The sequence below is a fragment of the Neophocaena asiaeorientalis genome, unplaced genomic scaffold (assembly GCF_003031525.2).
Source record: "Neophocaena asiaeorientalis asiaeorientalis breed wild unplaced genomic scaffold, Neophocaena_asiaeorientalis_V1.1 scaffold14, whole genome shotgun sequence".
NCBI classification, from domain to species: domain Eukaryota; kingdom Metazoa; phylum Chordata; class Mammalia; order Artiodactyla; family Phocoenidae; genus Neophocaena; species Neophocaena asiaeorientalis.
Window position 1 is genome coordinate 14,539,718 of NW_020175192.1, and position 14,558 is coordinate 14,554,275.

General features: G+C 35.5%; 1 protein-coding gene across 1 annotated transcript in view; it reads right to left on the reverse strand.

The window, feature by feature from the left end:
• Nucleotides 1-8,612: 8,612 nt before the first annotated feature.
• Nucleotides 8,613-14,558, reverse strand: part of SGCZ (sarcoglycan zeta) — an 80,198-nt gene continuing 74,252 nt past the window's right edge. Inside the window, exon 5 of the mRNA XM_024765134.1 lies at nucleotides 8,613-8,881. Within this exon, the coding sequence (XP_024620902.1) occupies nucleotides 8,687-8,881 (195 nt within the window). The 3' untranslated portion in view covers nucleotides 8,613-8,686. The remainder of the gene's footprint in view (nucleotides 8,882-14,558) is intronic.

Here is a 14,558-nt window from a genome sequence, read left to right on the forward strand (position 1 = left end):
AGTACCCCAAACCCTACCCCACTTATATGATTCCACTTTCCCTTAGGGGCACATGACCAAGGTACAAGTTCATTATTTATTATGTTCAATGACAAATATTTTTAAAATGCCTTCAGAGAAATTCAACATAATAAGATTGATAATTTACTATTCAATCATTATAGAATTGCAGGGATAGAAAGAATCTTGTCAAACCATAAGGAGAATCTTGCAACTCCCTGTTAGAACTATCCCTAAAATATTCCAGAATAATGTAGGAATACCTGACTCAACAGATTCGTCCCAGAGAGAGACAAAACTGCCTTAGCTTGGGATATGTTTTGTGATAATATTCAGGTCAGTTTTACTAACTTATTCTAACAGACCCATCAAAGGAAAAGCAACTAATAAGTCATTCAACGTAACATAAGCAACACTGAGGGTTTTAAGCGTTTTGCATGGGTTAGATTCCAAAAGTAGACTGTGAGTCTACCAGAATCCTTCCGGTAGAATGTGATTGCACAATGAATTAGCGGTCTTTTTTTTTCCCCCCAGGACATCAACGCTCAGATTTTTTATCATTAGAATACTGTTCTGAGATTTATTTTGATGGGGAGAGGCATTCCATAGTACAAAACTTCTTGTCAATGCTGAGTAATGTATCATGCTCACACTCAAGCAAGCATAATTTCCCACATGCAGCCAGGAGATGAAATCAACAGGGATAATGGTCTGTGTTAGAAGAGAGTATGTCCAAAGCCAAAACATGAAATCTCACAAGAGATTGTGATGAAAACTGTGATATCATGTTATGACTTAGAATCCAGCTGTAGATTTAAAAACTGTAGTGTACATTTATTCTTGCTTTATATTTCAGCAGTAAAACATTGTTTATGTTATCGAAATCTAATCAATTTTCTCAGTCTCTGTTCTCATGACTGTTTTCCAAATTGGCATCCTGGTATTCAAGTGGTTGGGTTGGCATATAGCCTACTGCACAACACCCGGAAAATGTAATGACAAAAGTCTTTGTGACTTGAAATTATAAGGTTCTCCTTCTTCTTAAACTGCTTACCATAATGAGTGAGACTCACCCTATCAATATCTCATTGCTTATTTTCTCCATAGAACTTCTCATATTACCACATTATCTTGTTTATTAATTTTTTTGCATTCTCTTACCAGCCCCAAAACTCCACAAGAGTCATGGAATTCTCTATCTGTTTGGTAAACCACTGTTTGTTTACCAGTGTCTAGAATAGTAGAATAGTGCCTGACATGGAGATACTTGTTACCATTTAGTAAATAAATGAGCAATGCATGCACTAAAACTAAAACGCAAAAAAGTATAACAGGTGATTTACTTAACCACTCCTAAACACAGCTTTCATGTTTATAAAACTGGGATTAATTAAATTTAATACAAAAATATATGAGATTATAATTAAAGGAGTAACATAAATTGTCTTAATTCAGTGTAAAATAAAGAACATATGCTTAACCAATGTTGGTTCATGTACTTCTCTCTTTGAACAGTTGATTATCAAGTAAAATTGTTATCTGGAGCTCAGATAACTCTCATAACCCAGGTAATTCCATTGCATGCTCTGAATTATGTAATGGACCATAATTTATCAAGGGCTTGACAACACCTCACTTCTGTTCCTTGTTTATTTCATTTCAGTACATTATTCTATATGTTATACTTCCACATTAGTGTAAAAGTAAATTCTATATAGCACAGACTTAAACATTAATATTTTAAAGGATATTAAGATAACATTGATCCATTTAAAGATATTTTGAATTTAACCCCCTTAGTTTACATTTTGGGAAAGCTAGGCCCTGTATTGAGTTGAAAGACCTTGAGACCATCTCACTGCTAGAATAGAGCAGAGGTAGTGCAATTAATCAATCACTCCAGAACCTTTGACATGATAGACCACAATGCCACTCCTTCCTGGAGAGCTTGAACTTAGTTCTAGAATCATTCTCAATAAAATGTTGCATGGTGATAGCTCTTGTCTCTAAAATTTTTCACGTGACACAAAAAAGAAGGTAAACTTCTGTTTGGTAACTAACAAGAAACAACAGCAACAATTTCAGTTTATACAAGTTGTCTTCAGTAGCTGTTCCTTTAGCAATATGCCATTGTTCTGAAAACACTAGTATAATATTGCATTGGAATTATCTGGCTTAATATCCATTGCCAATCTCCACTCTCCAATACCCAACTTAATGGAGAAAAGAGGTTACCAAACACCAGGCACTACTTTCGTTGGGAAATGGTGTGAAGGATCTGCTGGAAATAAGTTTGCGAGTGTCTGGTTGCTTACTAGAACCATCCAAAACTTTGTTGTAGATTAAATAAAGCTATAAAATGTATATTTGATTCCCCAAAGTGAAAGCACTCATTTATTTTCTATTTAGATTTAACATTTGAAAGCTTTCGTAAGGAGTGTAAATGCTTCTGGTTTTGTTTATTTCTAATATCCAAACTAGTGTATAGAGATATTTGGACAGCAAAGAAAAAAAAAGTAATAGTGAATTAAAAAAAAAAAAAAACTTTCAATGGCTTCTGTTGCTTTTTTGGAACCTAAGAGGAATACAGTCACTCTCAAAGCTTGTAAGGTATTGCACTGGGAATTACATCTCTAAAAGGTAATAAAGTCCATGTTATTGTCTTGATGCGTGTTCTTGATATTTTGAGTGTAACAAGGAAGTGAAGAAATTCAGCATCAAATAAGTAAATGACAATTAGCATGCATGTATGTTCAATGCTGCACATGTATATTTGTGGGTGATGCTATGTATCATGTAGGGTGTGTGTCTGAGCAAACAGCAGTTTGTCTAGTCTTATCCTCAAAATCAAATCACTGAGGTTTCAGAATGGATAAACTATTAGCTAGTCATCTCGTAAAATGCAGTGACCATGACTTTTAAATCAATTTGAATTCTTTAGTTTCATTGGTTATATATTTAAAGGGAAAAATATGTTCAGCTTTCATAAGAGAAGCATCTTTAGCAAGTATAAATATATAGATTAACTAAATTTTCAAAAATGTATATTTTAATGGAGTTGATATTTAAAATGCATAATCAAAAACGGTCTCTGTGCAGTACTAATACTCATATCCCTCCTCTTTGAACTTTTTTCTCAATAAAATGAATGAAATGATAGCATATGAGTTCTGATCCTCTTTGTTTTAACTATCATATTTAATCATGGTTACACAGTAGCACCAAAATTAGGACAAAATACAAGAATTACAGGAGAGATCTTAAATCATATGAGCTCATTGCATGCTTCGAAGTTCTCATTTTCTGAGAAAAAAAAAGAAGTTTCCTACTGCCAAACTTTGCTGCATTTTCTCCCAAAGGAAATATAACCCAATCCACCCCAAACTAAACAAAAGATACAATAGACTGAGTTTTGAATAGATATGTTATCTACAATTTATGGGACAGATAGTCCATTTAAATAGAAAAAGATTGATTTTACATAAAGCAAGATAGAGTACAAAAGCACAGCTTTTGTAATTTTGGTAATATTGCAATTTTACAAACATATTGCATAGTATGTGTAAGAAAATAGTTCCATTTTTCATATTTCTCTATATACAAGAAAATATTTACATGAAAATTACAAAACAAAATATATGAGTAGTGGACCTGGTTTAAAGAACTGTATAAATAACGAGACACTCAAACTTGAAATTACATATTTCCATTGTTAGTAAATGTCCTTGCACATTTTTAACCCTGTTTGGCTTTTATTTATGAATATTCAAACAGAGATATTAAGACTGCAAAAATCAAAAGAATCGCAGCTCATTATACCTCATTTCCTTTAATGTTTTTCACTGACTTTCTCAAAGAATGGAATCGCTTCAATCAACACTTAAAAAAATAGCCCTCTAGTTCTAAAAGGATTTCAAATTAATTATATTTTCCAAAGGATTTTTAGCAAGCAATGAAAGTTTAAACTCAGCTGAGTAAATCCATCCTGGGCCCATTTTAGGATATAGTCTTTATATACCGGTTTTATGAATATCAAGGTGTTTATTATGCATGTATAAAAGGTACGTGGATTACACTAACACTTTTTTTCTTTTAAAGCAAAAGCATTAATCATGATCCATAGCTCAGAATCCTGCAAAGGAGGATGTTTACTACCTTATGTTGTAATTATAAGCCCTCCTATTCATTTGAATAAATTAGTAGAAGCAGCAGTGTTGTAGGGTTAAATACAATAGAAATCCCAGTCTTTGGTCTTTGACATTTAAGCAACTAATGAACCGCAGTATAAAACAATAGGAATAACAGTGTTCAATGAGGTCATTCATTAGTTTATGATTGTTTTAAAAGAATTAAAATGCAATATTATTTTACTTTGTGATCATAACATTTTGCAATATTCATTACTATAATATACACTAGTACACAGAGGAAAATCATTTATCCAAGTATCTTTAAATAGGGTCACATGAGCAATTCTAATTAGACCAAAGCTACTGGAAGAATAAGGTGACAAGACCTCACTTATAAGAGACTCGAATGTGAGTTTGGTTTTGATGGTTACATAGAGAATTTGGTCATTAAATATCTTCAACTATTTTAATAATTTAATATTACGATATTGATATTACCTGCTATAAAATACAGCACGTAAATGCCTTAAACACTCTCAATCTCTCTATCTATTGCTGCCTCATACAGGGATGCCAGGTTTGCAGTGATATAATTCATTAGGAGTTTTACTGTATCAAATGTCAGTTTTATCAAATGAGGCACTGTCCAACTGAGTAATTCAAATGGCAGAATATGTAGGAATTTTGAATGGCATAACAGGTTACAAAGAGTTCAGCAACCGACCTTTGTGATCAAATTACCATTTCTTCAAAAGACCAATGCTTTTTAGTTTGATGGAGATAAGTAATCATAGAATGATCAACAGCGTATTGATATTTGGTAAATACTTCTATTAATTTCCTAAATGGTCATTTTTAATAAGACCTAAATACATTCTTTTTCTCTTTAATGTTAACCATATTACTGAAGCCTGTCAACAAAGCATCGTTTTCTGAAAGGGACGTTAACGTTCAAATGATTAGAGCAAGAAAGGGAGTGTAGAAAAAAATAGCGTTTGGCTGCTGGAAAGATGTGCATTTCAACATTTATAAACAACAATGTCCAGGTATAGAAGGAGGTCAATAATAACAAGTTCAGAGCAGGGTACTGAACTCAAGATTGCTGAGTCTTTTCTTAAGGGAATCAGTGACATTTAGAGATGAAGGTAACCAAAGAAAACTTCTAGTTTGGCGTACCCCTCCCCAAGAGAAGTCAATGGTGACCAAGATAATTAAACATATTTCTTAAGGTCACATGAGTAGGTAGAGGGGCAGAAACACAACTGGAACTCCTGGCTCCATTTTCAGAGATGTGAAGTACTGAAATCTAAGATTTCCAGGTTAATGTAAAATATGAAGCATAAAATTATCGTAAATTCTTAGATAAATAGTTTTGCACCAGATTATACAGCTTATGGTTCATAATAAAATAAGAGAAAAAAAGTAGGACCAAGAAGTACAGAATAGAAATTTTGGAGGAGATTTGGAAGTTTTTTTTTTGGAAGTGCCTTATTGAAATATTCTGAAAGAAAAAAAATAATTTGTCCTTTCTGCTTCTCTCCTTTGGTTCTCAAAACATGAGTGCAAATACTTCTCTGTCCATTCTCAGCTAAGAATTTAAATGGCTAGGAATGCTGTCAGTCCCCTTCCTTCTCTCTATCCTTCCTTCCTGCCTGTTTGCCTGCCTTCTCCACTTTAACTGGATACCAAGTTTAGGGTCCATGTAATACATTTGAAAGGAATCACTTTTCTGAGTTTAATTTGGGAAAAATGAAATTTGCATCTAAGTAAACTGCACTGGATGTATTTTGTAACACAAAAATGGTACTGGAAAAACAGATAATGAATCTGTTTGGGTAGTCTGCAATTAAGGAAAGAAACTCTGTATCAAGAAAGAATCAAGCCTTCTTTATGAGGAAATTAAGGACCTTTCAGAGCAATCTTCTGTGCCTTTAACAGAAGCCCAAACTCTGAGGCTGAGTTTATACTTAGATTCTAGGGAATCTAAAACAGCAAGTCAAGTAATTTAAACCACCCATTTAGTGCTGAGTAGGAAAGCTACCTGTATCTCTGTGCTATGTTTTTCTACCACACTGAGCAGATATTTTTACATCATCTAGACATAGTCTAACTCTCTTACACATTTCTTTTGAATTGCATTTATAACATTTCAAAATACATGTGAATTCAAAATTTGACAGCCCCTCACTGGAACTGGTTTTAACACTTTTTATCTTTTCTCCTCTCATGACATATAGTTTAAAATTTTGACGGCGCCTTTCACCTTCTATAATATTTGCTCTTGGAATTAGAACATATTAGAGCTGGAAGAAATCTTAAGAGACCATTTGATTCAATGCTTTTGTTGCAAAGTTGAGTAAACTGAAGCCTGGAGATATTCCCAGACTGCCTAAATCAGTTTACTGATTAGTAGAAGACAGAGCTGAGATTAGAAACAGGGCTAATCACCAATCAAAAGAATTGTTCCCATTTGACTAAGAAACTTTCTCATTGTTTTAATTTAGAACTTGAATATGTCTCAAATTAATACATAGCATTTTCCTAAAAGGTCCGTACAGTGATTAGCACCTACAATTTATCAAAATTTCTTGTGTTATATTTTGTGTGAGTATTATGCAAAAACCAATGGGAGGATTTCTCATAGTAACTTCTAATGTTTTAGCTTAAATAAATTAAACTCCTGTGTTAGGACATGACTTTTTAAGCCATTGCACATCTTAACTTTTACTCCAGTATTGACTTAAGGTTTTATATAATAACCCCCAAACACAAGGTCTATTTTAAGAGTAATAAAACTGCACTAGCTTTCTGACTTTTCTGCTGAGTACAGAATACATTTAGTGAAATGGAGGTTTTTCAGGTATTCAATGTGTTACGTTATCCCAACAAGAGAGTTCTGGTCAAACGGTTCACTTTGTTGCTTGCCTTACTCAGATTTCTTACTTTCGCTAATCAGATTATTTCTATAAATTCCAGTCTCCCACTTCACCCTGTGCTGCAGAGTCCTGAACTCCAAAGATTCTACAGTCACGGACTTCCAAACTGAAAACTTCCACACACCTGTAATCGTGTGTGCATGGGGGAGAAAAAGATGGACTGACGTGTGAAAATTAAAGACTTACCTTATAGTAATCAAGTCATCTTCCCAGAACAGGAAATAGCTAATACAATTTTATGTTCTTGGGTTCTATAAGGTGCGAGAGTTCGAGTTAAGGAGTGTTGTAGTAAATGCGTGGGCAGTATTCTGGAGTTATTTATCAGCAGCTAATTTACAAAAAGAAGCAACAGAGGACGGAAGCAACTATGCTCTCTGATTCGGGGTAGCTTAACGGTCTAACAAAAGTAACCAAATATTAAGAGCTGCAAAGGAATGTGACTAAATTCCTTAAAATATGAATCTAATGGAGTAAACACATTTTCAACACGTTCGCTAACATTTGTATGTCTTACTGTTTAAGCGGGGATTTTCACTTTAATTTCTACCGTCCTTAAGTCTTCATCGCCAATAAAAAGTACGTAGATACAATTCTGTAGATGACATTCCAATGGAAAGTGAATTCATTCTCAGCATTAGGCATCACAGTTTTTATTTATTTAGAGGATGTTTGAATTTTAGCAGTCCGAGTCAAGTATAAAGTGAATGAAGCAAACAAAAATTGTACTCTTAGAACCTAGCTGTAAAGGATATCATGTGAATTAAAAAAAAAAAAAAGATCTATGGATTCCACACCATCGGTAGGTCCCTCTTAATCCTACCTTATATTGCAATCAATTGGATGTTTGGTTAAAAGCAAATACGTCACATGCAATAGCCAAGTACATACTATATAAGGCCGTTCAGATCTGACAAATGATGGTATAATGGCATTTTGTTAATTCTGTAAAGATTCTATTGCTGAGAGCTTTCAAAATTACCTAATGTACCAAATTCTAGAGTTAGTAGACAAAGAGTAACAACACATTGAATTTAAAGAAACAAATAAAACTCAGGGTGGGATTCTGTCTTGTCTTGTTTTGTTAAAAACCATGTATTGAATTTAACTTTTAGTAAAGCAAGCATTACATAATGCTTTAAAATTTTAAAATTCAGGGATAAAAGTTTACATCCAAAAAGATGAATGGAAAATTGTGCTTTCAGACTGTAGAACTAGTTTTCTTACAGGGTTAACCATTTCATCTTGCCATTGGATACTGGGAATTTCATCTATGTCATATATATGTGGCAGTCCATATCCAGGTCCTGCAAAAATCTAAAACTGTGTGCTTCACTTCATGTAGCAAAGGCACCTATGTTATTCTCCCTTCTGAGCAAAAGTTATGATCCAGTTTTCCTGCTGAAGTTGGTTTTTCCACTGTTCTGTCACTCACCCTCTCCGTGTTGAGCAGTACAGAAAATCACGAGAGAAGGTGGTGCGAATCCCTGCTTACACTGGAAGGAGTTGCTCTGTGGACCATTTGGAGAAGCTCTGGACTGATCACGAGGGAAACGGAGCAGAACTGTGAAGGAGACGTACGGGAACAAAAGGCTATTCTGGTGTGAGGAGAAATCAGTCAGTTCAGCTCCACAAGCAGATGTTGCTACTGGACTGACAGGTAGACCCGGCCCCAGCTGGAGACAGGTACAGTTTGCCGTTGGGGCAGACACACAGTTCGTGCACTGTCTGCCGAGAGTGGGAGGGGCTGGGTGAAGAAGAGGAAGGAGAGCCGGTTGGCAGGTTTCCCAGCCGGATTGTAGCCGCATTCAAAAATATCTAGGGGGAAAGAAATTGCATTTTAATTCCTTTTAGCATCCTATATTCTTAAGAGCTTTACAGCATGGTCTAATAAGAAAGACCACAGGACAAACAATTTTGTTGGTTTAGCTGCCAAACCTTGTTGAACCAACAAATTGCGTTCCTACGGTACAGCCCAAACGCTCTGTGGCTACCTGAGCCTTTGAGACACGGTATATATATTCTGAGAGAATGCCCTCGAAATGAAAAGCAAGATTGTATAATCTGCTTAAGGGGCCAACTCGGTTATTCAGACACCACAGAAAATGAATGCTTTTGACTGTCAGTTAATTTAACTTAAACATGCCAGTCTAAAGAATATACAAAGAAATAAGGATGTTTATGGAGATGCCATTAGTGAAGCGATGGGCAATTAATTAAAACAATTTTACTCTCTGGTTTAATTTTTTTTTAAATACTCATAAAGTCAAGTTGACTCCCAATCTACACCAAGTAGATAATGTGCATAGTAAATAACAGATAACTATTAGATATAATCAGGTTTGAAGACTCCATGAAATATATGACCTGTACTTAACACCCATGTTGCTAAATCTTCTAACTTGCAAAATTACTTCACTTATTCCAAATCATGGACACAACACTTTCAGGGCCAGGGATCATATGGTTTTGACATGCATGGGGAATGGTCCAAAGAAAGGAAAACTAGATCATGAATTTTTTTTTTTTTTTTTGGTACGCGGGCCTCTTACGGTTGTGGCCTCTCCCGCTGTGGAGCACAGGCTCCAGACGCGCAGGCTCAGCGGCCATGGCTCACGGGCCCTGCTGCTCCGCGGCATGCGGGATGCGGGATCTTCCCAGACCGGGGCATGAACCGGTGTCCCCTGCATCGGCAGGCGGACTCTCAACCACTGCGCCACCAGGGAAGCCCTAGATCATGAATTTGAATGAGCAAAGAAACAAACTCTCTCTAGCTATGTCTTGATTCTATTGTTAGGTAGCTAATTACGGCCTAAAGGCATCTCTAAATTGACCAGAGAACCAGAGAATATTCCATTTTCTACACATTTGCTCTCACCTAAGTCCTAATCATTTCTTACTAAGACTCTTGCGATAGCCCCCTAATTGGCCTCCCAGTGGCCACTCTTGTCCTCTTACAGTCTATTTTACATGCTGTTGGAGTGAACTTCTAAGAAATGCAAACCAAATCATGTCCTACCAGCGGCTCAAGTTTCTCTAATGGCCTCCCACCATGCTTAAAATGAATCTTGATTCCTTTCCACGGCCCACAAGCCCTGTGTGATCTGGCCTATCTCTCTAACAACACTTCCTACAATTCTTCTTGCACGAACTCTCACGTTTTCTCAAACACATCAAAACAACCCTGGCCTCAGGGCTTTTTAACTCCTCATTTTCCTAGCCTGAAAAACTTTTCTCCAAATATTTACAAGTGGGGATAGATATTAACAGGGTGGTTAGAGAACAGAGGTAGGAGGGAGATTTCCTCTGTTTGCCTTTTTATGCTTTAAATTTTTTTGAAATATAGGAATCTATGGCACACTAAGAATAAGCCAGAAAAAGAATTCCTATACCATAGACATGTATACTTTAGATTAACTTTAATTTTAGATGTGAGCATATGTGTCCTGATCGCTACTAAAAGGTCACACTCTAAAAGAGGACTTTCCTAACCACCCTATTAAAGTAACACAAATCCATTAATCTCTCCTTACCAGCTTTACTTTACTCTGTAGTAACAATCTCTTCCTAATATTATATTGTGTATTTGTTCATTTATTGTTTATTTCTCTTACTTGCAAGTAATATCTATGAGGGCAGGGCCTGTCATTGGTTCAAGACTATAGAAGAGTGCATAGAATTGTGCCAGTACAAGTTGCATGAAGTAATGCTTTTCCTTCACCTTGTACATGTCTCTCTCCTCTAGGGTACAATTCTCACCCTCCACCAAAGCCCAGTTCATCTGCTTCATCCTCTATGGACCTTTCCCTAGTGCCCCAAGATGGAAAGACTCTTCTTGTTTGGTTCTCCTGTAGCAGTTTATTATTAATATCTTATTTTGCTCATCACTTGGTAGCTTATTTTATAGTCATATTGATATATTACTTTCTCTAATAAACTATGTCCTTCTTGAAGGTAGAATTAAGTCTGAATTTTTTTATAACTTCACAGTGCTTGACCCTGCATGTACAGCTTCCATGTAATACAAATAGTTGCTGAATAAATGGACAGATTATGAAATAAAAATGATTGCATTTACCAACAGTATTGAAAGTTAAGAAAGAATAATTAAAGTTTTTGTTTGTAGGTATCAAATGTTGAAATTTATTACTTCATAATTTCTTCTATGGTAAGTTACAGGAAAGCAAAGAGAAAGGACTTCTATTTTTTTTAAGATGAATTTTTGTTTTTCTGATTCAAAAGTTAAAAGTGCACAAAACTAAGTAAAAAAAAATGACAACGTATTTTTGGGTTATAAATGCTGGGCCTCATTTCTTCCTGCTCTGTGTTTCCATGAAGAGGGACATCAATGAGTGTAACACCAATTGCTACACCCTGTGGGTTCTTTCACTCACTTCTCCACGGGGGGAGGAGGGATGATTCCTCTTACTGGTTGAGTTTGACAGAGGAACTGGGCTTGCACAGCACATCCCCCTTTCTTCCCTTCTGCTGAGGAGTTGGCATGCTTGCAGAGAGTAGATATTCTCAAGCTTCGCCAATGCCAAACGTATTATAAAGACAAGCTCTGGGACTGTGGGGTTTAGGTCTGCATATGTGGAGGTTAGTTCACGCTGAAAAAGTGTTAGGAGCTGGTGTTTTGTCCAAGAAACCTTGTGACATAGACAATAAAGGATGCAACATGGAAAGCTAAAGAACATGTGGATAAGGAGGCTCATGTAGGATTAATCAAATGACTCTAAGATATTGTCAGTGGTTCATTTCTTAGTAAGCACAGAAGCAAGTGTTACTGGCAAGCCCTGGTGAGTTTCAGAGGCTTGCTAACACCAGGCCACATCGCTGGGTTTTATAGTTTGGAACTGATTACCTTTCCGTTGGTGTAGCCTGACTGAATAAATGTGGAGAGTAGCTGTTTTTATACAGGTAGGACATGGCAGGCGGCAGCCTCAGAAAGCAAGCCCAGCTGTGGTGGCCTTATCAGTGGAGTTAGCCTTGAATCTTATGGTATGTGGCCTGCTTCAGTTTAGCTATAGCTGTGCCCTCCAGCTCTCCTATCCATTTACGGGTGACTCTTGATCATATTTGGCTATGTGGCAATACTCAATTCCATCATCTTCTGAGATCCACATTGTAGCTTCACCCATAAATGGGAGGTAGATTTTTATTAATAGGTAAATTTAAATGAATGGGGTCTTTAAAAGAGAAAATGGGAGTTGATTATATGGGGATGGATGATAACTAGAACTTTGGTGGTGATCACTTTGTAGTATATACAGATGTGAAATTACAATGCTGTACACCTGAAACTTACACAGTGTTATATACCACTTTTACCTCAATAATAATATAAAATTAAAGAAGAAATAATAAAGGAACAAAGAAAGGATAAAGAAAAAGAAGGAATATAAATAAAATTCTGAATTTCGAAAGTTAGCCTCACAGATATAACATCCATCCATAGAAGGATGAAATATTGAATAAATGATGGCTTTACATTTAAAAAATAAAAAAAAAGAAAAAGGAAAGGGGAGAAAAAATATTTTCTTGGTTTGAGACAGAAAACTAAGTTATGAGATAAAAAGGGGTGTCATATATTGATTCTTTCCAACCCCACGTAGCTCAGCTTTTCCAGGCTTCTGCAGCTTGGATGGACCCCCTCATAACTCTTTCTGTTCTGCTTAAGGCACTTCCGATGACACTGCTCACTTTCCAACTTCTAAAATTGATATTTCTATTCCAGATCACCCTATAAACCATATAATCCATTTGTTGTGAAACTCTTCCTGGTACTCAGAATGACACCCCTGAGCTTTTAAGTCACAGCCCATTGTCTTCTCTCTACCAAGAATCCATTTATTCCATTCTTACCTGTTGAAATCAGACCTATCCCTGTAGTAGAACATTTAATCAGTTTGCAAGATAAAAAAATTGTGTCATCTTGTAACATATGTTATTAAGTTATTGCACTGCATGTGCTATTATAACTTTCAATGTTTTACCTACAATTGTCATTCATGTTGTTTTCAGAGCCGAATTTGAAATTCCTTGCAATACGGTGTCTGAAATGAATGAAACTTCTGCAGTGCAGAACTTTGTGTGCAATTTCATTCTTACTTATTTTGGTTACCTCAACACCATGTTTGCCCTGATCTTAATTAATTTAAACACTACCTAAGAGTAGGGACTTTACATTTTTCTGTATTACTTAATAATTGGTGGATCTGCCTTTCTGTGGCATAGTCAATGAAGCAAAGAGAAAGATTTTATATCATTTCATACTTCTTCCTAGAAAAATTACATGCGATTTCATTCTAATAGAAAGTGCTGTGCTTTTCTGTATAGTTATTTTATTAATATAAAAAATGGCCACAGCTGAAAGCTTTTGGCTGTGACTTACTTACAGCATAATACTCAATTCATAATTAAATGCTAATCTGTAATTGAATTCAAGGATTCTGCTGATACTCTGAATAAAAGAACATAAGTAAAGTGGAGCATAAATAGAAGCAGAATGGAGATTAATAACCATCAATATTTATTATGAGATGGTTCATTATGAATAATTTGAATGAAATGATTAGCATGATAAAAATGCTTTAAAAAAGATGTGAGATATTTAAGAAAGATTTCTCTCTTGCTGTGGTAGACAAAGTATTGTAGTCTGCAATTGTAGTGGGGAGAAATCCTGAAAGGTAATATGGATATATGTTTTCAATATTATAAAACATATTTCTAGATTATTTAAGCTGTAATATCAGATAAGATGCTAATGACCCTGGCAATAAGTTTGTTTATAAAAAGGAAGCCAAATGTGTAATACAAATTTATCTTGAATCAATAACTGAGATACTGGTATAAAGGTAAGAAAGGAACATCCTCTTTTTGATTCTGTTAATGTCTGCCCTCGTATTTACATCTGAAGAGGTCCGAGATGCTCCAGAGCGTCACTCTCAAATCATCCTTTCAAGCTTTTTCTTCTCAGCTTGACCTTTATAAACTCATTAAAAAAATAAATAAGCACACGAAGGAAGAAAATATTTAGGGAATTACTTGGTAGAAACAGCAGCACAACAGATTTAGACCTTCAAGGACTTCGGGAATTGTGGTAAAAATATACAGAATCGAATATGTATTATGCATAAGGCTTTGAAATAATGAAGGTAGAATTAAAAACAAACAAGCAAACGAGAGCAACTACCAAGATGTCCAGGCAGATTTGAAAAAAAGCAACAGATGAGAATCCTAGAAATGAATAACAAAATTACTGAAATTAAAAGCCCAATGTAGGGATTGAAGAAGAGATTAGATACTGAGGAGGAACCTGGCATGTGGATCTGAATAAATAGGCAGAGTGAGGCATAGGGCAATAAAGAAATAGAAATGAGGAAGGAGAGGCTAAGAGATCTGGAAGGTAAGGGAATGAAAAGACATAACATTTCTTCAGAGAGTCTGAAAAAGGCCATAGAGAAAAGGGGGAGAGGGACTATCTGAAGACGTA